This window comes from Zonotrichia albicollis, chromosome 7 (assembly GCF_047830755.1).
Source record: "Zonotrichia albicollis isolate bZonAlb1 chromosome 7, bZonAlb1.hap1, whole genome shotgun sequence".
NCBI classification, from domain to species: Eukaryota; Metazoa; Chordata; class Aves; order Passeriformes; family Passerellidae; genus Zonotrichia; species Zonotrichia albicollis.
Genome location: NC_133825.1, coordinates 47,459,726 through 47,486,192, shown reverse-complemented (window position 1 = coordinate 47,486,192; position 26,467 = coordinate 47,459,726). Strand labels below are relative to the sequence as shown.

The 26,467-nt window shown below is 48.3% G+C and overlaps 2 protein-coding genes across 8 annotated transcripts in view; one reads left to right on the top strand and one right to left on the bottom strand.

The window, feature by feature from the left end:
- CTBP2 (C-terminal binding protein 2) overlaps positions 1-25,747 on the top strand; it is a 138,282-nt gene extending 112,535 nt beyond the window's left edge. For 3 of the 4 annotated variants that reach the window (XM_074545378.1, XM_074545379.1, XM_005490869.4), the window contains exons 3-10: positions 9,120-9,274; positions 11,208-11,352; positions 13,795-14,001; positions 14,536-14,750; positions 15,168-15,298; positions 16,099-16,226; positions 16,825-16,942; positions 18,435-25,747. In XM_074545378.1, the coding sequence (XP_074401479.1) occupies positions 9,120-9,274; positions 11,208-11,352; positions 13,795-14,001; positions 14,536-14,750; positions 15,168-15,298; positions 16,099-16,226; positions 16,825-16,942; positions 18,435-18,615 (1,280 nt within the window). In that variant the 3' untranslated portion in view covers positions 18,616-25,747. Of the gene's footprint in view, positions 1-5,569; positions 5,805-9,119; positions 9,275-11,207; positions 11,353-13,794; positions 14,002-14,535; positions 14,751-15,167; positions 15,299-16,098; positions 16,227-16,824; positions 16,943-18,434 lie in introns of those variants that run through there. The other variant, XM_026795732.2, reaches the window with a different exon arrangement.
- The window catches only part of ZRANB1 (zinc finger RANBP2-type containing 1), a 44,644-nt gene continuing 39,483 nt past the window's right edge, over positions 21,307-26,467 (bottom strand). For all 4 annotated transcript variants that reach the window (XM_074545375.1, XM_074545374.1, XM_074545376.1 and 1 more), the window contains exons 10-11: positions 25,564-25,793; positions 21,307-24,393 (exon numbers count right to left, since the gene is read on the bottom strand). In XM_074545375.1, coding sequence (XP_074401476.1) covers positions 24,175-24,393; positions 25,564-25,793 — 449 coding nt within the window. In that variant the 3' untranslated portion in view covers positions 21,307-24,174. The remainder of the gene's footprint in view (positions 24,394-25,563; positions 25,794-26,467) is intronic.

Below are 26,467 nucleotides of genomic sequence, written 5' to 3'. Positions count from 1 at the left end.
TCTCTGTTCCAGGAGATAAGACATTATTATTAATAAGCTTTTCAGTGGGAGGTTTTGTGTGCTCAGCCTGACCTCATGAAATCTCTAGCCTACAATTCAATTTTGTGTTGTTTTCTTTTTTCATTTTTGAGTGGGTTTTTTCTTTTCTTTTTTCTTTTTTTTTTTTTAATTTTTGATAGCCTTCTACATCATCCAGCAGACCAATTTAAAATTCCCTCAATCCAGCTTAGTCTCAGCTGTATTAATGCATGGCTCGAGGGCACAGATAGCTAAAAAGGGCTGTATTGTGTGGCATCTCTAAAATCTTTTTTTCTGAGAAGTTGAATAAAAAGATTGAGGTTTCTCAGGGGGGTTTTGGGTTGGTTTTTTCCTCAGCTGAGTGAGCAGCCTTGCAGGTGGCTCAGAGAGGAGATGTCAGGCCAGGAGGTGCTGCTGGACCCTGTGTCACCCCATTCCTGTTAAACTGTCCAGCAGAAGATGCTGCTCTGGGAAGGTGACTGCAAGCACAGTGTGGGATCCTTCACCATTTTCCTGATGGATCTCAGGAGACAGCTCTACAGCAATATTGAAAATGATCAAATATATTAGTTAGGGAACATGGGTTGAAGCAGGAGTGATTCTCTCTTCAGTATTTTTTCTGGGGTGTCACACTTAGAGCTCTGTCTTCTTCATGTTTGGGAAATCCCACCTGAGGTGCAACCAGAGTTTTTCAATTTTAGTTGAACCAGAAAATACTGGAGCTCATGGAATCCCTGAATGGTTTGGGTCAGAAGAGAGCTTTAAAAAGATCATTTAGTGCAATCCCCTGCCATGAGCAGGACATGGACATTTTTGGTTTGGGTGGAAGAGAGCTTTAAAAAGATCATTTAGTGCAATCCCCTGCCATGAGCAGGACACCTTCAGGCAGGCCAGGTGGCTCTGAGCCCCACAAGGTGATCCTCACTCTGTTCCTTGGAGGATACAGAGGAGAGCAGCTGCGGTTTGGTGGTCACTGCCAAGCCCCAGCTTTGTTTGCTCTGGTTTTATGGCTCTGGGCTGCTTTAAGTGTCAACAGGAATGTAAAGTGTGCCCTGTTTGTTTTTTTAAAGTGCAACCATGATAAAATCCTATGATAGACAAGTAAAGCTTTTGTTGTGAAAGTAAATCAACTTTAACAGCAAGTAGGTTGTAGTTAAGTGCTTTTGAATGTTGGTATTTAGGGGATTTTTCTCACTTGGTTGTAATCCGGTGCTACGGGGAGGTGAGGGTGTTTATCTCAGGGAAATGAGTGGGATTTGCAGCCATTCAGCACCTCGCAGGGTTATTCCATATTTCACCATCCTTTATGCACTCAGAGCACTCAGAGGAGCTGCTCTCAAACCCCTCCAAGGGAGGAGAGCACAGAGGAGCTGTGGGTGCAGGCTGGGATGGGGAGAGAAATGGGAAAAAAGCAAAGCAAGAAACTGGGGCACAAAAAAGCAGGAGCAGTGGGAACATGGCAGTACTTGGCTTTCCTGGCCATGCTGAGGGTTCCTCCCTGGCTCTTTGCCATGGAACAGGGGTGGGGATGTGAGAGAGGAGAAAGTTGCCAAAGGTCCGGTGGCCTCAGCTGCAGGGGCTGAGCCCTGGCTCTGGGGGTGACCTTGCAGCAGGGTCACTGAACACACGGTTCCAGCTGGCCCTGTGCTCTTGGCCAGAGCCCAGCTGCTATTTTGGGAGGGCTTAGAAGGGACAAGGCCTTGGCAGGACCTGTGGGTTTGCAATGAGCTCTGGGCTCTCCCTGCTGGGGCCAGCGGGCATCATGGGGTGACTGTGGAGGAGCACACAGGGCTCAGGGACAGCCCAGGGACAGCCCCTGTGCTCTGGAGTGGCTCACAGGGCTCAGGGACAGCCCCCGTGCCCCTTGGTGCCTGGCATTGCACTCACTGCTTGTGGTTTTTAAACCTTTGAGTGAAGTGCTGGAGGTGTGCAGGTGGATTTGAAGGGTTTCACTCATCCCTTGGAGGGTTTCACTCATCCCTTGGAGGGTTTCACTCATCCCTTGAGGGGTTTCACTCATCCCTTGAAGGTTTCACTCATCCCTTGAAGGTTTCACTCATCCCTTGCCCCAGCTGCTCCCTGGCCCATCCACAGCAATGCAGCAGGAGCTGAGGCAGCTGCAGCCATTCTTGGCACTCTGGGCTTGACCAGAACTTGCTTTGGGGAGGTTCCTAAAGTCAAGCTGGGCTCCCACTGAAGGGTTGCTCTTTGCCCTTGTGGAAAAGGTGTCAGGTAAAGCCTGGGCTGGATCCTTGGGGGGTTGTCCCTTCTGGCTGTAAATGAGTGACTTGAGATGACAGCAGCTGCAGGTGGACTTGGAAATGAGGATTTATCTTCCAAAAGGCTCTCCAGGCTCCCACCCCAGCATAGCAGTCCTGTGTCTCCAGAGACAGAAACTCCTCCAGTGCTGTCTCAGGCCTCTTCTGGGATCTAAACCTCCAGCAGAAGCAGCAAAGCAGAGATGCTCAGAGGAAGCCCTGTTGCTTAAAAGATGGAGAGCACTTTCTGTCCAGCACAGTGGGAAGGACTGATGGCAGTGCTTAGCAGCAGCATTTAATTCCTACAGCCAACTCCCAGTGTTGCCTTTTCTTTGTTTTCCACTCAGAATCTCTCATTATCAATGTGCAAATGCAAGTTCCAAAGGTGCTGCTGGCACATGGACAGCTGGTGGGATTGAATCCCTTCCACTTCCCAAACTGGATCCAAGTGCTTGCTTTAATACTTTTAATACTTCACCTTTTCTTTAATATGAGGGGATTTCTGGTCTAAACCATAGTGCTGCCAGTGGTCTGTGTGTGCTGGAGGCAGGTTTGCACCCTCAGTGCTGGTGTGTTGGGGACAGCCTGGCTGCTGCCCTGGTGGGGGTCTCAGGCAGCAGAATTCAGGCTGTCCCCATGCCAGGGCTGTCACTGCAAGTCGACAGACTCATCTTTAGCCTTGATTTCAGGATCTCATATTCCAAAATGTCTTTACAGCCTCTGAATCCCTCGGGGCAATTTGAAGTTTGAGCAGCCTCCTGCCCAGATGGCCGATATCAGCAGCTCTCCCCTGGCAACAGCATCCTTCTCCTTGGGTTTATTTATTTTATCTTTTCAATCAAAAAACTAAAAATCCAACCAAAAACCAAAACAATGAAAGCTGCCCGTTTCCTGGAGCAGCTCATTTGTTTTTTACTGCTGTAGTTTGTTTCTGTTTGGATGGAAGGGAGAAAGATAAATGGATAAAGAGGACAGGGAGGGACCCAAAGGAGAGCTGGAATGGGATGTTGTCCCTGGTGCATCATTCCATATGGCTGGAATGTGAAGCTCAGAGGTGAACATCCCACCCTTGAAAAATAAAGGATATATCCTGCAGCTGAAGTGCAGCACAGGAGGGAGTGCTGGATAATATCAGGAAAGCTGCCCACTGAGCACCAGGAGTACAATTTGTTCCCCACACTGGGCTTGGTAATGGAGCATATTCAAGGAGAATTTATTGGGGTTTTTTTTGCTACTTTCTCCATGGCTTTTTTTATAATATAAGCTGCAAAGCTCAGGCTTAGCCCTGGGCAGTGGGACAGTTTGAGGCTCTGTATGGTGTCTGAATCATAACCACCAAACAAACCCTAACTTGAGCTTTTCTCCTCTTTCTTCTATCCCTCTCTTACAAAAAAAAACCCAAAAAAACCCAAAAACAACCAACCAAACAACCCCCCCCCCCAAAAAAAACCCCACAAAAAACAAGAGAAAAAAGAAACCCCAAAGAAAAAGCATAGAGGAATCTGAGCTGCTCTGAGCAAGCAGTTTCTGTCCCAGGTGCTTCCTTTCAGCTTTCTTGGTAGCATCCCTCCCTCACCACCCCATATGGCCTCTCCCATCTGCTCTGCCTCTCCCTGCCCTGGCAGCTCCCACGGCCCCCCTGGGTTTGCCATCCATCCATGCTCTGCTCACACATTTTCCCCCTCTCAGGGTCTCTGCATGGCCCTTGGGCCAGCACATCTCCCATCCCCTTGTGTGACCATTGGGAGTTTGATGTTGGACCCTGTTTAGCTCCTCTTGGAGTCCCTCCTTGGTGTTTGGTGTTCACAGACATGGATTTACCAATGTGAGAATAACCCAAACACCCCCATTTTGGTATAGAGCGGAGGCCATGCACTACCCTTCTTTCATTGCGTTAACACCAGTTCATGTCCTTGCAGCTGTATGTGCAGAGCTTCTAGGAACTTCAAGTGTTTTAGCAATGGTTTATGCTCAAGAAAGTTGTGCCTAAATCCCCTTGTCCTGCAGAGACTGGACTTTAGGGAGACTGGCAGTGATGTCAGTGTTACTAGTCAGTACCAACTCCAGGTAATCAACCTTTGTTCTCCCTTTTCCTGCCCCCTCCTCCTGTTCCAGGACTGCCCTGGGGGTCCCAGAGCTCCTGCAGGGTGGGCAGGACCCATCTGCACCGGGCTGTGTGTGCTCAGGATGATGCTCTGGAACCAGCAGGATGGTGATGAAATGGGGGCACAATGACACTGTGCAGAGGCAGTGCTGATGGTGTGGAACAGGAATGAGGTGCAGATATTTTTGTTATTTTGGACAGGGATTGTCTGTAGCTGTTGGTGCTGCTGGCAGTGGCAACTGGAAAGAGGGAAAAACAACTGCTCCAACAACTGCTGCAAGCCATGCTCTGGAGATGGGGCACTGCACAGGGACAGCCTGCCCTCATTCTCACTGAGCAGCAGCAGTGCCCTACATACTCCTGACAGAGTGGGGGATTGGGGTGACAATTATAGTCATAAAATATCCTGAGTTGGAAGGGACCTACAGGGATCATTGACTCCTGCTCCTGTCCCTGCACAGACACCCCAGCAGTCCCACCCTGGGCACCCCTGGCAGTGTTGTCCAAACTCCTGGAGCTCTGGCAGCCTCGGGGCCGTTCCCATTCCCTGGGGAGCCTGGGCAGTGCCAGCACCCTCTGGAACCTTTCCTGATACCCAACCTAAACCCCCCTTACAACACTCCAGCCATTCCCTCAAACAATGACGTGGGGCTGATTTTACCTATTTGGGACAAACTGGGCAGGACCAGGAGATGGACGTGTCCAAGAAGATGTGAATCCTGCCAGCAATCGAGTGTCATTTGTGATGCTGAAAAATCAGTTGATTCACACATCAAGAAAGAATTTGGCCCTTGGTTTCTGGGTGCAGCTGGGATCAGCACAGCCCTTGCTTTCCCCAGTGCTTTGTGTTTGTTTTCGAGGTGCTGCTCCTCAAGGCTATCAGCCTTTCTCTGGAGCCACGCTCTGCATGGAAAGAAAGGCATGTTTCATTTTTAAGTTGGGAAAAAAAAAAGCCACACACACAAAAAAACCCAAACAAACATAAAACGCAGTGTGGCACAGATTAAATCCATTCGAGACAAGTCGAAAAAAAACCCCGTCATATGTGCAAGTCAATAGGAGGAGGGGAGTGGAAGGGGGAAAAGCAACTGTGACATATACAAACCCTTTAGTGTGCATAGCATAAGATTTTTTGGCTGGCACTCACATGATTTTATTCAAGGGCTGGGAAAGAACTACGATTAGTTAAAAGCTTCGGCAAAGTCTGGAGGGAGTGCTCTGAAGAGTTGGGAGCCGCGCAGAGGTGACTGAAACTCCTCTCGCAATTTCAGACCATTCTTCTGGGGCTCAGGACAAAAGCCTTTTCTTTTCCCTGCGTGTTCAAAGAGACATTTGTCTTGAGATGTTGCAGCTGTGGGCCGCGGGATCGCTTGTTTGAAGATACCCCCTCGTAGACGAAAGGAGAGGCAGCGCACTGAGAAGTGGTAGTATTTTATCGTGTGTGGGTCCCCCCCTTCCTCCTCCCTCCCTACTCCTCCACTGCCATGTGTGGTTTTTAATAAGAAGAAGAATGTGGAGGCAACATTTTCCAGGCAAGGGGAAATTTCCTGTTTCTTTTCTGTTTGTTTAATAAAGTGTGTAGTTGACTGTAAAACTGTAGCTACTTGGTTGTGAGCGGGTAATTCAGGCGAGTGTCAGGATCGCTTCTTGATGCACTTTTATATACTGCAGGGGCAACATGTTTAAAGCCTTTTTTTCTGTTTTCCTTTTTTTTTTTTTATTTTAATACTGCATGGCGCAGGCAACTGAGATTAATAAGAATTAGGCAAATGGCTTCTGCTTTTGTTTCGGTGAGATAGTACCAGCCGTCTTGCGGTCACACAAAGGCTGCCATTTAGCAGGGAGCACTCCCTAATTCTCTTGGCAGGGGTGCCATTGGGATCGGATACAAGTGGGTGGCAAAGGGGAGGAGCGGCAGGAAAGGACAAGCAGGCTTTGTGTATTAAAAATGAAACAAAAGCACTTTATACGCGGGGCTGCGTGCAACAAGCGGCGCTGCCTGTGAGCCGGGGTGGAGTTGGAGTTCTCTGTGCCTGAAAAACCTTGCTTTTTTTGCCTCTTCTTTTTTTTCTTTTTCCTTTTCTTTTTTTTTTTTTTTTTTTTTTGCCCCCCCAGTAAACCATTCCTCCTCTCCCTCTTTCTTAGCAAGCTCTCCCCACACTGCTGGCCAGGCTCCGCAGGCGGCTAAAAACGCCTTAAAAAAACCAAAATGTATTGAACAATACTTGCCCCAACTTTGCAGGAACAGCTGGGGGGGTTCTTAGCAAAAATCAGCTTCAGATGGCGTGGGAGGCACTGAAATTGGGAGGCACCGATGGGAGGCAGAGCTGCTCCCACCCCAGCCCCAAGGAGAGCTGGTACCCAGCCCCACAGGGGCGGTGATGCTCGTGGTTTACACAGAGTTGTACCCTGGGTTTGGCAGAGTGAAAGGGTTAATGGCTGCGATGTTTTAGCACAATTTCGGGAGGAGTGGCTGCTGTTTAATTACTTTCTGATCCCTGGCATACCTCGTTCTCAATGAAGCAGTTGCCTGCAGAGCAAACGTGCTGTATGAGCCGGGTGCTTTGGTTTTGCCAGCCCAAATGTGTTGGTTTGGATGTGTTTGTGCAGAGGTGGGAACCACGATGGTTCCTGGATGCAGGGTGGTGGAAAGGCAGCGGGAGAGGTGGGTGAGGGAAACAGAGCAGGGTTTAAGCTACAAACCTGCCCATGGTTTTCATTAAAACGTAATTTCCATACATTATGCACTTCATCCTGTACTGATTTGCTTCAGAACTTTCCTTGTCGAGCTGAAATAAATTTCCTCCTTGAAGTAGGAGAAACGAGAGCAGTTCCTGTGAGTACCTCACAGGTTCCAGCCACATTCATCCTCAGTGACTGCACTTGAGTGTGTGGGCAAGGGTGACGTGCCTAAGAAGCCTGTGTCATCATGCACAATTACATCCCTAATCCCAAGCAAAGACACAGATGCTGCTTCAAAAAAAAATAAAGGGAAGAAAAAAAAGCTATGTTTCGTTTGACTTTCAAAGAAGCTTATGTAAGGGCAGCATAATTACCCGTTATTTTGGGGCTTGGATTAAATGTCAAAGTTTCAGATAACCTGTGGTTTCATCTTCCACCTGCCACGCTCACAGGAAGCCACTCCAACCTCTGTGTGCCCACTGCTGTGCCTTGAGGATGGTCCTGGTCCCTGGTGGGCACTGGGACTGGCACAGCCATGGCCATCTTGGCCCTGCATCAGATTCCTTTTAGTTTGCAGTTGTGGTGTGAGGCTGGCAGGTGATGCTCTAAGCCTTGGAGATCATACACATTAGAAAGCATTTAAGTCAGTGTTATAATTCACTTGCTTGTTAACCTGAGAAAATAATCTAGCTGGGGTGCAGTGCTGCCCAGAGGGATTGTGTAAGCGCTCGGAGATTTGGCCATGTTTTTATTCTTGCTTATCTGCTTATCACAAGCTTCTTTCCCTTATCCAGATCGTCTCGGCACTCTACCCTGCCTACTGACACACTTGCACTCCCATCTGGATGAAATGCAGGCAAACATAATGGATTACTTCCACTAATGGAGACCTCACTGGGGAAAGGGGAGGGAAGGACCAGTTCCAAAAGCGCCCACCTGTAATGCTGAAAACCTTCAGTCAGGTCTGCTGGGTTTGTTGAGCACATTCAGTAGAAAAGGAATGGAAAGCCACTAAACCCACTCCATTTAACCTGCCTGTTTCCATGGAGTTATTTTTTCCCATGTAAAATGAGTGTGGCTGTGTGAGTGTAGCAGCAATGCAGGGTCCCTCCCTGGGACCACGTTCTTGGTGCCCACAGGTCGGGGGTTCATCATTGTGGCCAGCAGTGCCCATGTCTGTAACACCCACATCAGCTGGGGGAGATGCCCCCACAAAATACCCCAAAACAGCCCCTGGAGTGCCCTCAGCCAAGCCCTGGGCTTGTTCCCCTAAGCAGCACAACCACTGCATTTAAAGGGCAGACAGATGTTGGCTGGTGGCCCTGGCAGGTTCTTGTGCAGATGTGGGGTTTGATAAGGAGCTGGGGCTGCTTCTGTGAGGGTTTGGGGACTCAAACCCAGACCCTCCAGCTCCAGCCACCTCATGGTGCAGCAGCAGAAATAAAGCATCACCTTGTACCCAGAGCACCTGGTCCCCTCCCCTGTGCTCTGCCCAGAAACTGCCTGGGAGCTGAGAAAGGCACCCGAGGTATTTCACAGGGTCCTGATATAATAAACACCTTTACTGAAAGGGAGGTGTAGGGTGTAGAGATTTCTAAGTGACTTATCCCAAAATGAAACAGTTAATCCCCAACACAACAATAAATAGAATATAAAATACAGCCTTCTGTGGCCCTTGGTGATCAATTCCATCGTCATCTCAGAGGAGAGTGTTGGGTGTACAAAGATGAGCTTTGCTGTTCCCATGAACCTTTGGTAGCTGGTAATACATCAGAGTACAACCTTCTGTGCTAAAGAGCTCTTCAGTGTCCTGCTCTTCCCATGATTTTCCAATAATCCTGTTTTTTGAGTGATTCTGTTTGGACTTGTTTTTCTGAGGTGATCAGAATGGTAAAGCCATTTCCTACCAAACCAGGGGCAAACCCACAGCTGCGTTCCCAGGGAGTGCTCCAGTCCCTTGGCCAGGCTTCAGCCCGTGCTGCTGTCACCCCTGTCCCTGCTGTGTCACCGGGATGTCACCAGGTCCCCGCTGAGGTTTAACCCCTGTGTGCCCGCAGGTATCCGCCCGCAGATCATGAACGGCCCCATGCACCCGCGGCCCCTGGTGGCGCTGCTGGACGGCAGGGACTGCACCGTGGAGATGCCCATCCTCAAGGACCTGGCCACCGTGGCCTTCTGTGACGCACAATCAACTCAGGAGATCCACGAGAAGGTACCAGGACAGCTGGGGTGGGCTGGGGGCACTGGGGACTGGGCTCTTCCATGTCTGTAAAGCACCTTCCAGGGCCTGAAGGGGCTCCAGGAGAGCTCAGAGACCTTCCAGGGCCTGAAGGGACTCCAGGAGAGCTCGGAGACCTTCCAGGGCCTGAAGGGGCTCCAGGAGAGCTCAGAGACCTTCCAGGGCCTGAAGGGACTCCAGGAGAGCTCGGAGACCTTCCAGGGCCTGAAGGGATTCCAGGAGAGCTCAGAGACCTTCCAGGGCCTGAAGGGGCTCCAGGAGAGCTCAGAGACCTTCCAGGGCCTGAAGGGACTCCAGGAGAGCTCGGAGACCTTCCAGGGCCTGAAGGGACTCCAGGAGAGCTCAGAGACCTTCCAGGGCCTGAAGGGACTCCAAGAGAGCTGCAGAGGGATAAGGGATGGAGGGACAGGAGCCAGGGAATGGCTCCCACTGCCAGAGGGAGATTGGGAATTAGGAATTGTTCCTTGTGAGGGTGGAAGGCCCTGGCACTGCCCACAGCAGCTGTGGCTCCCCCTGGATCCCTGGCAGTGCCCAAGGCCAGGTTGAACAGGGATAGTGGAAGGTGTCCTTGCCCATAGCAAGCGTTTAGAAAAATGAGCTCCCTTCCAACCCAAACCAGTCAGTGATTGTTTGATTTTTGAGCAGAAAGTGTACAAAGCTGCACTTTGAGTCAATCAGCAGATAACATCAACAGAAGCCACAGCAGATTAAAATTCATTCAGGCTGTTTCAGGAGCCAGATGTTATTTTGGAAAAAAAAAAAGTCACTTTATCTCTTTGCATCAGGTTTTTCACATCAATGTTATTAACGTTTCTCATGTTTTTTGAAGCCTGTGGTGCTGCTGCTGTGGCTGTGCTGACACCACCCCAGGTGCAGCTGGTGGGACTTCACAGGTGCTCCTGCACCTCCAGCAGCAGCTCCTCCCTCTCCAGGGGGAGTGGAGGAGCTTTGGGAATCATTCAGGCAGATCCATGCACTGTGGATGAGTGTTTCTGCTTGGAAGCTCAAATGCATGTAAATACTTCTCTTAAAAGTATTATTTTAGAAAATTCAAATGAAGTGATCAGAAATCACTTCCAAGAACTGGGAAAGAGGAATACAAATAGCATCAGTGCTGGTCTTTGCAGATACTAAATTTGGGGGAAGGAGAATGGGAGTTTTTTGTGAGACATTAATAGGTGAGCCAGGCTTGGGGGGTTTGGGTGAGCCTTGGGTTTTTGGAGCACTGAGGTAGGTTATGGTGAATAGGTCTGGATCTTTATTGGAGGGACAAAGCCCTGTGTGACTGTGCAGCCCCTGCTGAGCTTCTCAGGCCCCCTGAGAAGAGCCAGGGAAGGTTGGGTGTGACTGGAGTGGCTGGGGTTTCACATGCACAAGGAGGTGGAGGTGTCAGGGGTGTCACACAGTCCTGTTCACCCCAACAGACACTGCTGCAACACCTCATTCCTTTCAAAAGCAGAATTACTGCTGCTTGGAAGCAGAGGGTTTGCAGATACCCATGTGGAAAAGGGTCCAGGTGAGAGACAAATGTGGTTTTTATCTGCCTGGTCTGCTCAGATGTAACATCATCATTTTCAGACATTCACCAGGCCCGTTCCCAAAGCTGTTGGTGGGTCACACCCCACAGGGTTTGGTGACACCTGGCTCAGACAGCAGGTCAGCAGTGAAAATGCCCAACTCCCTGGGTCATATTCCTGATTCCTGAGCTGCAGGTGTCCCCCCAGGTGTGCTGGTGGCTCTTGACTCCTCTGTTGTGTTGCAGGTGTTGAATGAAGCTGTGGGGGCCATGATGTACCACACCATCACCCTGCCCTGACTGCTGTGTGTGTTGCAGGTGTTGAATGAAGCTGTGGGGGCCATGATGTACCCCACCATCACCCTGCCCTGACTGCTATGTGTGTTGCAGGTGTTGAATGAAGCTGTGGGGGCCATGATGTACCACACCATCACCCTGACCCGGGAGGACCTGGAGAAGTTCAAGGCCTTGCGGGTCATCGTCCGAATAGGCAGCGGCTACGACAACATCGACATCAAAGCTGCTGGGGAGCTCGGTAGGTCCCAGCTCTGCACCCTCACTCCTTCCCCTGCCCTTCCAATCCTTTAAAATCAGCACAGGGATCTGCTGCTTCCGTGGGACCATGCTGGCACGGCAGAGTTCCAGGCAGGATCTCCATTCAGCCCCTAAAGTTAGAGGTGCAGTTCACGGTTTTTGCACACGGAGATTATTATGACAAGAAAACTTGACCATGAAGTGAACAAAACTGGGCAGTTTTAGAAGGCAGCTTTTTAGTTCATTTCATGTTAAATTTGTCCTGCCTGAATCCCTCATTCCTGCACTGTTCTGAGTTCCAGGTGCCCCCTCATACTGCTGGATATGTGTATGGCTGTTCTGTTTCTGGCACAGGAGAGTTGATACAGCTTTAGAAAAATTGGAGGAAGGGTGTTTTATTATGTTTAGTTAAGCAAGATCAGTCTGTTGATCTGAGCTGGTTCTCTGAGTCATGCCCTCTCTGCTGGGAAGGCTCTGTGTTGGATGGTGGAGCAGGAATTGTGTCTTGGGTTGTTGCCACCTCCTTTGCCTTCCCATCAAAGGTGCCTCAGGAGCTTGAAAAGGGCTTTTAGTGTGGATTGCCAGAAATAGGGAGGGTCATGTTGTAAGACAGTGCTGGGGCCACCCAGTTTCCAAACTGGTTTGGGTGCTCACAGAGACTTTTGGCTGCACACCCCCAGCTCCAGGAGTTTAATTGTACCCTGGTTTCAGCAGCTGAGTTACAACAGGCTATACTCATCTGCTCCCAGGATTCAGTCTGTGGAGCAGCCCTGCAGTGGTGTTTGGGATATGTTGTATTAAAGGTTATCTCTGGGGAAGTGAAGAATAACAGCCATTCCACCTGAGCTGTTTTACAGAGATAATTGCGATAAGAGAGTCGCAAATAGTCATTCCTAAAAAAAGCAATTCTCAATATAGTGAATTGTTTTCTTTTTTCAAGAGGAGAACAGTGTCTCCTCAGTGTAATGGTTTCTTCATGTTTTTAACTCTTATTGTTATTATCCATTATAACAATGTTCTGTGCCTTTGAACATCAGGAAAGGAAAGATATAACGAATAAAGTAATGGGATACTGCAGCATAATCCTTCTTTTTTTACTTGGCAAATTGGGTGGCCAAATGATGTGGTTTCGAGTAGAAAATGTAATGACTCCCCACAAATGTAGCGTAAAGTTTAATTGGTATTGCTTTCCATAAGGTGGTTTTTAAACTGTGCAGTCAATCAATGACCAGTGCCTGAACAACAGTGCCAGGGCTGGGCTGGGCTGGGCACCAGTTTAGACCCAGACTGGGATGATGGGGTGGAACCATCATTCATGGTGTTTAAGGGGCACAGAGTGTGGTGTTTGTGAGGTCCCCAGGACGAGGTGAGAGATGAGAATTTTGACTCTGTGTTCTTCGAAGGTTGATATTATATTATATTATATTCAATATAATTAATATAATATAATATAATATGTATTGTATATATTATAATACACTATTATATACTATACTATTATATTATATTATATTATGCTATACTAAAACTATACTACAGAAAGAGAAAAGATACATCAGAAAGCTTAACAAGAATGAATAATAAAATCTCCTGATGGATTCAGAGTCTGACACAGCTGGGCTGTGATTGGTCATTAATTCAGCACAATTCACATGGAACCAATCAGACATTCACCTGTTGGTAAACAATGTCCAAGCCACATTCCAAAGCAGCAAACACAGGAAAAGCAAATCAGATAAATATTGTTTCCATTCCTGAAAACAATAATTTTGTTATTGTTTTCAATAACAATTCAATTTGAATTGTTATTGAATTCAAATTGAGGCTATTCAATTTGAAGAGCCTGAGGCTTCTCAGCTTCCCAGGAGAAAATCCTGGGCAAAGAGGATTTTTCAGAAAATATCATGATGACACAGAGTAAATAGCAGTGTAAGGAGCTTGTGGGCAGGATGGCTGGGTGCCATCCCTTAGCCAGGGGACAGGAGCTGGCAGGGCTGGGATCTGTGTGTGGAATCTGTGATGTGTGTGTGTTATCTGGGATCTGTGATGTGTGATCTCTCATGTGTGATGTGTTTGTGGGATCTGTGATGTGGGATCTGTGTGTGTGATGTGGGATCTGTGATGTGTGTGTGTTATTAGTGATGTGTGATCTCTCATGTGTGATATGTGATGTGTGTGTGGGATCTGTGATGTGTGTGTGTTATGTGGGATCTGTGATGTGGGATCTGTGATGTGTGGTGTGTGTGTTATCTGGGATCTGTGATGTGAGATCTGGGATCTGTGATGTGTGTGTGTTATCTGTGATCTGTGATGTGTGATGAGTGTATGTTATCTGGGATCTGTGATGTGTGTGTGTTATCTGTGATGTGTGTGTGTTATTTGTGATCTGTGGTGTGTGTGTGTTATCTGTGATCTATGATGTGTGATGTGTGTGGCTCTGCAGGGATCGCCGTGTGCAACATCCCGTCGGCGGCGGTGGAGGAGACGGCCGACTCCACGGTGTGCCACGTGCTGAACCTGTACCGGCGGAACACGTGGCTGTACCAGGCGCTGCGCGAGGGCACGCGCGTGCAGAGCGTGGAGCAGATCCGCGAGGTGGCCTCGGGGGCCGCGCGCATCCGCGGGGAGACGCTCGGCCTCATCGGCTTCGGTGCGTGCCACACACGGGGGAGGGCTGCTCCTGGGGGCTCAGAGCCTCTGCACGGCCCTGGGAGGAGCCAAAAGGAGCATTTCCAAACCCAGAGCCACCACTGGTGTGAAATGGGGAGAATATCTCACGTGGGTTTTTGGGGAGGGAGCTGTTTGTGAGCTGTGGTTGAGTCCTTGGAGGAGCACTGGTGAAACACAGTGGGGTTTTAGAGGGACCACAACTCTAGAGGTAGTGCTACTGTCCTCTCCCAAAAATACCCCATCCCTGAGCCACAGCCACACCAACCTGAGCCACTCTGGCCTGCACAGTGTCAGGGCTGTGTAAAACAGAGCTTAAGTTCAGCCACAGCTGTAGAGAGTTTCAGCGTTAGAGGTGGGATCAGCAAATTAAATGCAAAAGCTTGTTTAAATGGGGAAACTGAGGCAAGGCATGGCAATGCCTGGGGACAATCCTCAGGTCCTGCTGGGATCTCAGCCTCACGGACACAGGGCGTTTGGCTCAGTTAACTCGCCCTGTCCCTTCCCTTCGGCACAGGTCGCACTGCGCAGGCGGTGGCGGTCCGAGCCAAGGCCTTTGGCTTCAACGTGATCTTCTATGACCCGTACCTGCAGGACGGCATCGAGCGCTCCCTGGGCGTCCAGCGGGTCTACACCCTGCAGGACCTGCTCTACCAGAGCGACTGCGTCTCCCTGCACTGCAACCTCAACGAACACAACCACCACCTGATCAACGACTTCACGATTAAGCAGGTAATTCATTCACCCTCACGTGCGTGCATGGCTGAGGAGAGTTTGGGTGGTGGGCAGGGCTGGCCACAGATCCCTCAGCTTCCCCAACAGCTCCAGAAGAGATATTTGCACCCAGGTGTGTCTCCCCACGGTGTTCAGGAGGAGCAGTGTCCTGCCAGGTAAATGATCCCCATCCTTGTGGTGCAGAGTGATGGCAACAGTGGGTTTTATTTGCCAGCTCCAACCAGAGATGGAAAACCCACGTGCAGTGGGATGGGGCTGCTCTGGGGCTGGAGCACGAAAAGCAGGATGATGCTGGAGCTGGGGGTGAGGACAGGAGGGCTGGAGCACACAAAGCAGGATGCTGCTGGAGCTGGGGGTGAGGACTGGAGGGGTGGGTGCACCCCGCTGACCCCATCCCTCTCTGGGCCGGCACAGATGAGGCAGGGGGCGTTCCTGGTGAACACGGCCCGCGGGGGGCTGGTGGATGAGAAGGCCTTAACCCAAGCCCTGAAGGAGGGACGGATACGAGGGGCCGCGCTCGACGTGCACGAGTCGGAGCCGTTCAGGTAACGCCGCCGCTCGCGGGGTGCCATCGGTGTCACCATCAGGGGTACCCGGCACCCACTGAGTGTCACTGCCCAGCCCCAGGGGACAGTCCTGCTGCTGTCACCCTGCAGCAGCCATCGGTGTAGTCCAGCACTGGGGCTCTGTGTGCTCAAAGGGACACTGGGAGCTTGGAACGAGAACCCAACCTGTGTTTAGGAAAAACCCCAAAACATTCACTAGCCCTTGAGTACAAATTCACTGCACTCAGTGCTGGGCATTTTTGCCTGCAGCCTGGGAAGGGCTGGGTTGTAACTGAGGGTGCAGCTTCTCTCACCACAGAAATACTTTAAGAACAGAAAGTTTGCTCCTACACAAGGGCAACCCCGCTGCCACCCCTAGGATCACCCACAGCCTGTCCCTTTATCCCCACATTGCCACAGACACCCCAAACATTATTCCCATGAGAGCATTAAGCCCAAACATCCCATGGGATGGTGTTTCAGCCCTTTTTTGGTGCATTTTCAGAAGCCTGCATTTTCTGAGCCCTGCACAGAAGCTGTGCCTCCTCCCCAGCACTTCTGTGGCCATTTTGGGCTGGCTGGTAAGGCCAGGGAATCACAGAATGATTTGGGCTGGAAGGCACCCTAAAGCTCATCTAGTTCCAATTCTTTGCCATGGGCAGGTTCATCTAAGCCCCATCCAGGCTGGCCTTGGAAGGAGTGTTGCATATGCAGAGGGCAGACCACAGCCTTTTGCTGTTCATCTTTCATTCTGTTTTCAAACATTATTAATCTCTTTTTTTGTTTTCCCCTGCTCCCAGTTTTGCTCAAGGCCCATTGAAAGATGCTCCCAACCTGATCTGCACCCCACACACAGCCTGGTACAGCGAGCAGGCGTCCCTAGAGATGAGAGAAGCTGCTGCCACCGAAATCCGACGCGCGATCACAGGTACCGGCCCCGGGCGTGCTGGGCTTGGCTCTGGGTGCCTGCAATGGGAGCCAGGAGGAGCAGAGACAGGATTCACCCTGCCCAGGGGAAAGGGATCTAACCCCAGCCTGCTTCCCAGGAAAAGAGCTGAGAACCCAAAGTTCCCTGTTCAGTTGTGGCTGGGTGACAAGTTTTATGTTAGTTTTATTTTTTTAATGAATGGGCAAATACTGGTGTCTGTGACTGGGAAGAAGAACAGGATAAGGAAGCTGCTCCTGTTCCTGGTGCTAACCCACACAGTGGTGCAGACACAGCACTGCATTCCAAAACCAAATTCCAAGGTGGTGGGCTCAATATTGCAGCTAAAGAGTGCTTCTCTTGTCCTGAAAGTCATCCTCAAGGGAACATCTCCTCTGAAAGCCAAGTGTTGGGAGTGAGGGTGGGAAACTGGTCAACAACCCTGCACCTCGGGACAGCCCAAACACCCTCCTGAAACAAGGAATGTGGCATATTTTTTCCTCCCACCCCTTACACTGACAGACATAGTGGAATTTTAAGCATTGCAGCTCTTTGGAGGGTGATGAAGCCGGCACAGCCTCACCTTTCTCTGCCACTGCAGGGCGCATCCCGGAGAGCCTAAGGAACTGCGTGAACAAGGAATTCTTTGTCACGACGGCCCCGTGGTCAGTAATAGACCAGCAGGCGATTCATCCCGAGCTCAATGGTGCCACGTACAGGTGAGCGGGAGAACGGGAGCACCGGGACACGCAGGGACACACAGGGACAGCGGGAACACCGGGCTGGCACAGCGAGGGTGGGCACCCGGTGCTGTCACCCCCTCCCCGGGGACCAGCACTCACAGCACGGGGGTTCCTGATGGGGCTGAGCCAACTCCAAAGGGTGGGTGCAGCCTCCCTTCCCACAGCCGCATCCCTATGGGCTGGGAATCACTGGGCAGTGTCTCTGGAAGTGGCAGGACACCCGCACAAACTGGATGTGAGTTCTGAATGCAGCAGCTGCTCGGTGCTCCTGTCCATGAGCAATCTCTGTGAGCCAGGCCCAGCTCACAGGTAGGTTAATGAGCCACAGGAGAAGCTCCAAATACAGGGCTGTAGTCAGGTGACCCAATTTCCACCTAATCCGAGATTAAGGGTTATTTACTGCTCTGTTTAGATGGCTCCAAGTGTGCTGGTAGGAGACATCAGGCTCAAGGAGCTGGAGCATGGGCTCATTCAGGGTATCTCACTGCCAAAAATACTCTGAGCTACAAAATGCCCTGCAGGGCACATCAGGTCATGTCAGGCAGAGCCAGGCCAGAGTTACCCAGCAGCAGAGCCCAGGACAGCTCCTGGGCCATGCAGGCCCCAGGCAGTGAAGGCTCCCTCTGAGCAGCAGAACATCCAGACCTGGAAAAAGCTGTCCCAGTTCCCACTCCTGTTCCCAAACGCGCGGGCAGTGCCAGCACCCAAGGACAGCCTTGGCTTCCCAGCTGAACCTGGCTCTGCAGGGAGCTGCAGCCTGGCTGAGCTCCCTGGAGCCCCTCCCTGTAAGCTGGCTCAGCTCACCACCCTCACAGGCAGGTGAAATTCCCTTCTCCCTTCCCAACCCACCTTGCCTCAGGGCAGTGGAGCTGCAGGGAAGTGGGAGCCCTCAGGCCTCACATGGCCACAGAGCTCCACATGGTTTTGTCCTCATTGCCCCCCCATCACAGCTGAATAAAGAATTAATATTCTCCTTTATCAAACTCACTGTTGTTTCTTGAAACGTGTGCAATTCCTCCTGCTCTTGGAAAAGCTCATTAGATCTGATACCATCTTTTGAGTTTTGCTGTTCCACAAGGAAGATGCAGCTCCAGGAAATATTTACAAACCAGGTGTAGGTGTTCAAGGTATTCACACACAGGGATGATGGTGCCAGCACACCAGCATCTGGGCTTTCAGAGAACATTCTAGATGGTTCCTTACCCAGATTTCCAAAGGAGAAGGGCCTCTCCATGGTGAGGGCACAGCACAAGCTGCAGTTCCAGTGATGTAGCAGAAGACACTTACCCAAGGCACAGCAGTTGGTGTTTAACTCTGAGCTCTCCCTTGTACCTTAAAAGGAAAAGCAGACCTGGCTGCAGGAGGGATGTGGGATGTCCTTGCTGTGTTTCCTCCAGTGGTGGTGGGCTGAGGGGTGTGTGACGAGCTGTGCTGTGACAAACCTGCCTCTCTGTGTCCCCTGTGGCAGGTATCCCCCTGGGATGGTCAGTGTGGCACCAGGAGGAATCCCAGCAGCCATGGAGGGCATCATTCCCGGCGGCATCCCTGTCACCCACAACCTCCCCACAGTGGCACATCCTTCCCAAGCTCCATCGCCCAACCAGCCCACGAAACACGGCGACAACAGGGAACACCCCAACGAGCAATAGCAGATAATTTAAAAACCATTCAATAAACTTAGGACCAAGAGACATTGGAAAAGAAGTTATACATGAACTAAAAAGAGAAGAATTTGATACGAAATTTGTAATGTTGATTTTGGACAGAGGCATCATTGATGTTCCAGTGTTCCCGACAAAGCGACAGCAGCCAAGACTGGGGAGAAGCCCTGGAGAAGTCACCTGCTCCCTGCAGTGCTGAAAATAGGATGTGATACATTAATGAGCAACTTCTGTTATTGTGTGTTGAGTTTCCTTCATCTGTGCATCAATCACATGAATAAAAATGAATTTCTTTCTCCCCTCAATTCCTTGGGAAGGACAGGGCTCCTGCACTGTGTCCAGGCCACTGAATTAAGCCATCTTTACAGAGTTAACAGGAAACCATTGTATGGCTCCAGCCCTCTCCTTTCTCTTGCATCTGGTGACCTCTCCTAACAGGGGGCAGCAGTCCTGGCTTAGAAGTGGAAGAAAAAAAAAAAGAAAATACTCCTCCTCCTCCTTTTTGCAGTGGCCAGTGCCGTGTAACAGAAGTTCTCCTGCCAGGTCCGAGTTCCAGCCATTCCAGCTGGGATCTGTGGGATGGGAAGGGCAGAAAGGGCTCCTGGCAGTGACCACTGCCCTCCCAGGCTAAGGAAAACCAAACTGCCAGTCTCTTCTCTGCCCAATACACTGAATAAAGTAGCTGTGCATCCACCTACGCCCTGCAATGATGCAAGAAAAAATAAAAGAAAAAAAAGAAAAAAAAAAAAGGAAAAAATAAAAGAAGAAAGTATTAAGTTTCACACACTATTTGTACTCAGATATATTTTCTCAGTTTTAAATCTGCAGCTATTTTATCAAGTGGAAAAAGTCTTGAGCTGGAAAGGGTTCAAGAATAATGTTGCATTTCCTTATGTCTCAGGAAACACTTTTTATGGTAACTTGTCAGACTGTCTATGAACAAAATCCACTTTTTTAGACATTGATAAAAGTCTTCTTTTCTTCACGTGATATTTTATACAAGAACACTTCAAGATGTGTTATTAGATGTGACTGATTTTAACAAATCCTATTAGATTTGTATCAACTAGTTACATGTTATATTCATAGTCTTTTGTGAATCACCGCCTTTTGTTTTTAAAGATGGCCTGTTTTGAGCCTTTGTATGGGTACATTCCTGTTTCTGTGACAAAAAAAAAAAAAAAAAAAGAAATCTTGAGCTGTCCCAAACAGACAAAAAAAGAAACCAATGGCTATCAGTATGTTTTGGTTTAGTGTGTTACCGTTACTGTATTTGTTTATTGTAAAGGTGGACATTTAGCGTTCAGTGCAGTTTTCAATAAAAAGTGATAAAATTTCTATAATTTCTGAAAGGCAAGAGCTCTCGCTGCAATCTGGGGCTTGGAGACACTGAGAGGTAACCATAAGGTACAGAAACATAATTCTGGTCACACTTGGTGCATTTTACAGTCCAGTGGGAGGGGAAGGTCCCTTCCCACTCAGACCATTCTGGGATGAAGAGATCACTGTGGGTTTCCACTAGGTACAAAGGCAGCTACAACTCAAAACAACATTTTCTGTACATTCTCAAGAGCTGAAGCATTATCAAACCATTGGAAAATAAAGCCAAAAAAGTGCTCAAGAGGTGCTGCTGGCTTTGAGCCTCACTGGGCAAGAGGCCTGGCTGTTCTTGTTTGCACCCTTCTTTACCGCTGTGTCCAAGTGCCACACACGTGGAGTTAGATGGGGACTAAAAAACGCTGAAACCAAAGTGCCCAAGTTACAAAACTCTGTATTTTGTTTGCTTAAAATTAAACTGAAAACTTGGTTACCAGCTTCAAACATCCAAACAAGAGGTCACCTGTTACAGAGTGATTGCTCCTTGTCAGTGCTCAGCACAGCCCAGCAGTGAATTATCCGTGACCTCTGTGAGAAACTGGGATAAAACAGGGCTAGCATTTGGGAGACACCAAAATGACCATCAAAACCAATAGGAAAACACTGAATTGATGTTAAGGTTCAGTTGTTATAAAAATAAACGAGCCCTGGTACTTTGTTCTGGATAATCCGGTCCCTCCCTGCGCCGCAGGATCCGTGTGCCAGCAGTGACTCTGAGCTCACAACATGCTGGAGCTTCCATCCAACTCACAGCTTCCCTTTCAGCCAAAACCAAGGTCAGAAGGGCCACAAGCTCAACAGGAACACAGGTTAAGCCATCCCAAAGGTTACAAGTGCCTGCAGGGAGAACACCAGCAAAACATGCAAAGATTGGAGCCGTGGAAGGGGAAGAAGATCATCACAGCTGGGAGATGCCAGAGCACCAGGAGCTGCAGCTCTCAAATGGAAAATTACTGGGCAAAGAAATTGCAAATGAACAGTTGCTGCTGAAGGTTTGTGGCTGACAGAGCCATGCTGCTGTTGTCCCACTCAGGGAAAGCAGACAGGTTATCTCCTGGGATAATCATCTTTTTCTCCAGGGAGAACTCCAAAGATGTCAAAGTAGCTGTCAAAACAAGCAGCTTCAAGGTGACAAACACAGAATAAAACCTTTTAAAAAGGTATTAGGGAAGTTACTGAATCAAAGGGAGAAAAGGCAAAAGCAGAAATTAAAGTCTCCACACACACAAACCAACCTGGGTAATGGAGGAAATGCAACTCAGGGGTATTTGCCATAAGCCATGCAGCAGAACTTTGGAAGAATCCAGAATTACTAAATTTTAATATATTAAAAACAAAAGAAATACAGGGATTTTCACTGAGGAAGTCATAAATAAAACCAGAAAAAACTCTTGACCAGCTGTAAAGGAGGTAGCAATGAAAAGCTAAGTTCTTTGCTAGGAAAGCATGTGCTGCTGCGAGCAATATATGAGGAAAATAACATTGAGAAACCCAATTTTTTTTGTATGCATTTTCATGGCTGAAAGTGCAGAACTTGCTGACAAGCTGCAAGGGAGTGTGTGCAGATGAACCTCCGTGCCTGTAAACTTTCAGGTGTGTGATTGAGGAGCCACTGACACACTGACTGCAGTGCGAGCACGAAGCCGGGGGTTGCAGCTCTTTAATCCATCAGTACGGGAGGTTTGGATTACTCTGATTCTGGAAAAGACACTTCACCAGCTCCCAAAGGGCCTGTGAAGCTTGTGAAGCTGAACAGCCCATTGTACAGCACATCAGAACAAAACAACAATGATCAAGGAAGCCAAGTGATCCAAAGTAGCAGGACTGTCCTGTCGGAGCAGTGCGGAATTCATCGGTGCGTGCGTGTGAGATCAGCTGAACTGAGCACAGGGCTGGGGCCAGGGGCACACTGCAGGCTGCCCATGGTCACCAGGAGGGCAGGGCAGGAGAGCTGGGCCACTGTGGCTCAAGGCAGAATTGCACATTGCTAATTCTCCCCTTGGGACAAGCTTTGCTTCCCCAAACAAACAGCGCTGCCAGAAGAACATGGGTGCAAGGTGAGAACTCCACAGCATCCTTGAGCAGCCCATGGAACCAGGGGCTTTTCCTTCTGTCCACGGGGCAGCTGGGATCTCAAGTTACAGGTTTGGCCACTGAGAGCTCCTCAGGCTGGCTGAGCTAGGACCACCATGGTCACAGCACGACACATAAACCACTCCAGCACAGGCTGCACACCAGCTCAGGGCACAGAAATCCTCATCCCAGCTTACCCTGCATTCAGCTCCCTGACAGAAAAGCTTTACACCCTCAGCTAGACAAGGTATAAAAGGATTTCACTGCAAGGTAAGGATAAAAAACAAATCCCAATTTAGAAAGGGAACTTGAACCAGGACCGTGTGCTCATGAAGAACCCCTGTAGCACGTGGGGTTGGGTGGTGAATTTGGGTCACTCACACATGGCACAGCAGCATCCATCCTTCCCCTGGAAATCTGGGCATGCACCAAGCAGAGCAAATCTAATGGCCAAAAAAGGTGAAGACATAATAAACCTCAGTGGAATCTAGGACGGGAGAATTGCAAAATTAATACAGTACTTCATTATTTCTTTACTTTCGGTGTCGTCACCAAGTTTCTGTAGGAGTTGTGCACGTTTCAACACCATCTAAGCAGCATTTGGAAGAAAAAGCAGCAACTTCCTCAGGGTTTCCATAGCTCTGAACTACATAAAAATAGGTGCTATGGGGCTTCTTTCCAAATTCTAATTAAAACAATTTCATCTACTGCAAAATTTCTTATTCAACCACCACACCATCAAAAGTGCTTTTCAAGACAACCTGAATTGCACTGTATAGGTAAAAACTGGCATTAACCTTTAGTGTTTCAGTGAGATTTTTAGATAAACTTTATCCATTACAGGTTACATGGCTAAAGTTATCAAATATAATAAAATTTCTACTGGAGAATATACTCTGAACTTACAGTCTTAGGAACTTACATAAGTTTAAGTATGGCCACATCAATCAACATGCAAGAAATTCCCAGGTTTACATACTGAGAAATATATAACAGTGCTTTTAAACAACTTGAGCATAGATTCTTTCTTTTTAATTAGAACTGCCAAGTGGATTCTCACTAGATTTAGTGACCGAGGAATAACCTTTAAAAAGGTGTTTTTTCATTTGCAGCAAAGTTTGAGTGATCAAAGAATAAATGATAAAAATGATATAATTTGTAACACAGCAAGACTGAGTTTTGACAAGATTAAATTCTCAATTGTGTTCAAGTTCTCAGATTTCACACAATTTTGTTTAGTGTATGCTCACAGGAATAAAATCTTTTAGGTCACTTCTCTGAATAAATATCCTTATGTATACTGAAAGGAATCTATTAACTATTAGAAGAAAAAATAAAAGGCAAAAAAAAACCCCAAAAAAGCTTTTTCAGGAAACAAATCATTTCACTCCATGTAAATTTAGCTTCTCTTCCAGTTTGTTCTGTAGAGTTTAGGCTTTATTACGTGGGCACAGCAATAACTAAAATATTAGTAAAATAACAAACGCATTTTTGCTTATGACTTGCTGTGGATATCTGTGCAAACAAAAAAAACCTCTCACAATCTGACCTGGGCACTAGTGAGATTTCACAGGAAAAGGCCTTTCAGGGAAATGTGTCAGAGTATCTAAAAGGTGATGGAGAAGACCAGGTTCTACTGTAAAAGAATCTCAGAGGGAGGAGATATCCATCCAGCTCACATGTGCTTTCAGAAGTGCCCTTAGTTGAAAAATTTCTCTGCAATAATTAAGATGCTGGTATACGTTTCCTATTACACAACCTCTTACACAACCACATGCGGTACATTTATAGACAGATTTACAGTCAGAAAGAAAAATGGGGTCGGTTTGGTTTGGTTGGTTTTTTTTTTTTCTTTTCCATCTTGATAATAAAATTAGCTGTTTTTTGTTTCTTTTTCGTGTTTTTATACAAACTGTAGTCCAGCCCACTCGGCTCTCTCCGGGCAGCAGGATGAGCGTTCCATCCTCTCCCCGTGCCGTCGGAGAATCCTTCCCAGCATGTATCCCCTAACCTGGGTCGCTCCACACCCAACTGCTACAGCACAACGCTCACTCGGGGGCACACACTCTGCGCTGCTCATTTGCACTTTATTCCCCCTCACTCATCGTCGTCATCCTCGTCCTCCTCGCCGTCGGACAGGGACGTGCAGGGCCGGATCTGGCGGTAGCGGTCCAGCCACTTCTCCACCATCTGGGTGACCAGCGGGTGGTTGCGCCGGCGGGAGCTCTTCTGCATGGCCACCAGGACCCCTCCCTCGGTCACGCAGCAGTCCAGCCACTCCCGCAGCAGCTTCTCCTGCTGCTCCTCGTTGCCTATCTTTGGGGCACACAAACACCAGCAGTGAGAATTCCCACACGCCCAGTGCCGGCCCTGCTCCCAGATCCTCTTCATCTTGTCTAAGATTCTCTTAACCTCGCCTCTGTTCTAGGTAGCCACCCCAAAGCATCACACCCACAAAAGGAAAAAACTGATGCCCACTGCATTTTCAGCCAAAGGCTCTGGAAGTACTCTCCAGCTCTTCTTCTCCATCCATCCATCCATCCATCCATCCATCCATCCATCCATCCATCCATCCATCCATCCATCCATCCTTCTTTCTTTGTCTCTTTCTCTCTCTCTCTCTCTCTATTTTTCACATGTCTATTTCCAGTACGGCCTGCAGTTATTTTTAAGCAGCAATTTCTCTACAGTAGGCACCACATATAAGGAGGGAAGTCCTAACAGAGCTTTCTGGCTTTACAAACACATTTTTGTAAGTTCTCAGTGTGAAATATTTTCTCTTGTAAAATGTAACAAATATCACTTGCTAAGGAAACATCCCTTTCTAGACCTGAAGCTCGTAATTTTCTCCTTTTATTTACAGAATGCCCACTTTCTGCAATTACTTCAGTTTTCCAGCCCTCCCTTCACCCATGCACACCCTTTAGGGAAGTAATTTCATGTCTTTATCATAGTTATTAAAGCAAAAATGAGTTGAGTTTCATTAGAATAGAAGGTGGGAAATGCTGCAACTCTAGGCCAATATCTGTGTTTCATCTTTTAGGGAAAAAAACCCCAAAAGGCAGATTTCAGTCTTGCCTTAGTGACAAACCCCTGATTTTTGTGTCCTTTTCTAGGTATGCTGATATTCAGTGCTCTCAGGCACAGGGTGGGACTGTTGGGGTGTCCTGTGCAGGGCCAGGAGTTGGACTGGATGGCCCTTGTGGGTCTCTTCCAACACAGGACATTCTGTGATTCATTTCTGTGATTTACATGGTCAATGAAGTTCCATCCTATTTACAGAACTCTAAATAAGCATCAAATTTGTGGGAAAATACCTTTCAGCATCACCTGGAATGATGGGGAAGGGAGCAGCCTTAATTACCCAGAACAGCACACTCCCTGTAATTCTCCAGACACCAAAACTCAGGGGGCTACAGAGATTGCTGAGCTGCAGGGATTGGCTGTGACAAAGCCCCCAGCACACACCAGGTGTTTCTTTCTTACCTCTTGAGCAGAAAGGAAGTGAATGTGCAATAATTTCCTCTCGCTGTCCACCAAGGGTAGAAAAGTAACAGTAACATCATCGTCAGTGTTCAAATTAGCACCAGCGCCTCGATTGCCATAGCCGTCATTCTCCATGGCAACCAGGGCGGAGAAATGGCCCCTCGTGTAGCCCAGAGCTATGGGACTCTTCCAACAAAAACTCTGTTCCCATAACAAAGGCAAATACACACCTGTGGGCAAGGAAAGCACAGGGGAAGGCTCAGAACTGCTGCTCCACAAGGAAGGGTTTTGATACAAACCTTGGGGTTTGGGCCAAAGAGAAGCACAGCACATTTAAAACATGGTTTGGTCTGCACTGACACAGGCCACGCTTTGCAGTAGAGCTAATTGTTGCTAATTAACACAAGTCAATCTTTGCAATACAAGTTTAAACATAGGAATTTACAAGCACAACCACTACATTACAATAGCCCTAAAATTTAGGGTCTATAGTGCAGTGATGAGCAAAAAAACAAGATTAGAAAAGCTGCCTTTTATGTTTGATAATTCTTCTTAAAACTGAAGAAAAAAAGATTCTGCATGACAGAAATAAAGGTTACAGTCAGATGTCTATTTTTACCAGAGCAAAAATTCCACCATCTGCTCTCAAAACTTAGCATTAAAAGAACTCACTGCACAAAATGTTACTCAGCACTGATGTAACCCATCCCAGAGAATGGGACTGCTCATATACAGTACTCCCAGATTAAGTTAACACACATCAATTATTCATATCAATTAAAAAAAGAAAAAAAAAATGAAAAAGCACCAAAAAGCTGATACTACTTTGTTCAGCTACAACCAACACCTGATGTCACAGATTCTGAGAAGAACTGCACTTTTTCTCATCACCATTTTTAGCAAT